Below are 1,727 nucleotides of genomic sequence, written 5' to 3'. Positions count from 1 at the left end.
TTATGTCATAATAATTATTTACTCAACTGGACAAGTCTGCCAAAAATCACCTCTGAAGGAGAAATGACCAAAATGCCCTCCGATTGAAAAATTTTTCTAGGTATTTTCTTGGCATTCTAATGCCATAGGAACCTCAGTAATCCTTCTCTGGAGTCACAAAAATTATTTTATAATTTTTCACCAGGGTCTAGTGCTCCTCGTTCACCGCAACTTACTTACCTCGTTACCCATCGCTTGGGCACCGGCTCATCTGACTTGGTTGTATTTTATTTCTAAAATTTTTCCTAAATTTTTCTTATTATTATTTGAGTTAATTATGGTTCCTGACTTTAGTTTAAATATTTTTTTTCCGGACGTTCTAGCTGTCCGGACCGACACCGGTCACCGGAACAGTACAATGTACGGAGTTGATACCGGAAGGATGTTACAAGAAATTTGCCAGAAGGGCTCTGTTATTGATAAATGGTCTACTCTTTTGTTTGTCCTCTTGCTGAAATGCTATATATATATATATATATATATATATATATATATATATATATATATATATATATATTTCTTCCTTCCTGCTTGTAGTTGCATTTGTCTCTTGCTGAAATGCTTATTTTATTTATTGGGATAGCAAGTTCATCGATTTTCTTTCTTGCATTTGTCTCTTGCTGAAATGCTTATTTTATTTATTAGGATAGCAAGTTCATCGATTTTCTTTCTTTTGGCCTTGAATCTTTAGAATTCATGAAATAAAATATTAACCTTCTTCTAGTGGGTGCTTTTTCTTGAACAAGGATATTTGGAGCTTTTATTCAAAAAATTTATGAGTTGCTTTTCTTGTTCATAATGTGTTTTCCTTTTCTTTTTTTATTTCTTTAAAATTATTCCGAAGTGAAGTGTTAATTACCATGTAGAATTCGTTGTGCAGAATTTATTCCAAGGAAGGGGTACTGGAAGGAGAGTGTCAGAAGTTGATTCCTTATCTAATTTAGAGTCAAGGAATGTTCGAAGACCCTCTTCATCATCTGTTGCTTGTGGTTTACCTCCATTAGGAAGGTGCTGCACGTATCCAACAACTTCTTCTCAGTTTCTTTTTCTATTTACATAGTTGGTCCTTGGCATTCCTCTTCACTTGGAGGACTATTGGTTAGTTTTGTTTCTCTGCATGTTTGTGCCAGGCCAACTTCTTCTCAGGCATCTGGTGAGTGATTAACCTATGTCTCATTTGTCCTTCTAAGCTCTTAAGTGTTGGTCCTTATATCTGATGCCATATATCCTCTAGATAGGAGAGTAGGATCGTCTATGTCCGATTTTAGGAAAGATGAATACAATTGGAGATATGACAGTGATCAGCTTTCCTGAGGATGTGATTCGAGCTTCAGCTGCAGTGGAAATCCTTCAGTTCGACAGAAAGGCTCGCAATCTAACTACTAAGGCTGTGCATGGGTCTTGAGGGTTCTGAATCGAACCGAATAACCATACTAGAACCGATAAAGAACCATTATTGTAAGAATTGAACCGAACTTATATTGACTATTTTTGTTCGATTCTAGTTCTTCATCCGGAGCCAAACCGAAGAACCAATTTTATACAATTTATTTTTTTATATTTTTTAAATATATTTTATAATTTCAATAAAATTATATATATACACACACTCACAACTTCTTTTATTCTTAATTATAAGTGCATATAATTTATTTTTTTTATTTTTATAACTTGTTAAAATAATTTTA

At 33.8% G+C, this 1,727-nt stretch overlaps 1 protein-coding gene across 1 annotated transcript; it reads left to right on the top strand.

The window, feature by feature from the left end:
* Window positions 1-397: 397 nt before the first annotated feature.
* On the top strand, window positions 398-1,444 carry LOC110657285 (protein TONNEAU 1a-like). The gene is made up of 4 exons (XM_058130702.1): window positions 398-451; window positions 920-1,047; window positions 1,170-1,192; window positions 1,308-1,444. The coding sequence occupies exons 1-4, from the start codon at window positions 398-400 to the stop codon at window positions 1,442-1,444; spliced, it is 342 nt and encodes a 113-aa protein (XP_057986685.1).
* The last annotated feature ends 283 nt before the right edge of the window (window positions 1,445-1,727 follow it).

This window comes from Hevea brasiliensis, chromosome 12 (assembly GCF_030052815.1).
Source record: "Hevea brasiliensis isolate MT/VB/25A 57/8 chromosome 12, ASM3005281v1, whole genome shotgun sequence".
NCBI classification, from domain to species: domain Eukaryota; kingdom Viridiplantae; phylum Streptophyta; class Magnoliopsida; order Malpighiales; family Euphorbiaceae; genus Hevea; species Hevea brasiliensis.
This window is presented reverse-complemented; position numbering and strand designations above follow the sequence as displayed.

What these genes read in the sequence shown, in the direction of transcription:
- LOC110657285 (XM_058130702.1), top strand. Translation starts at nt 398, where the DNA reads ATGTACGGAGTTGATACCGGAAGGATGTTACAAGAAATTTGCCAGAAG. An exon ending in AAATTTGCCAGAAGGGCTCT is followed by an intron (nt 452 to 919) that starts GTTATTGATAAA and finishes TTCGTTGTGCAG; the next exon opens with AATTTATTCCAAGGAAGGGG. An exon ending in AACTTCTTCTCAGGCATCTG is followed by an intron (nt 1,193 to 1,307) that starts GTGAGTGATTAA and finishes GTCCGATTTTAG; the next exon opens with GAAAGATGAATACAATTGGA.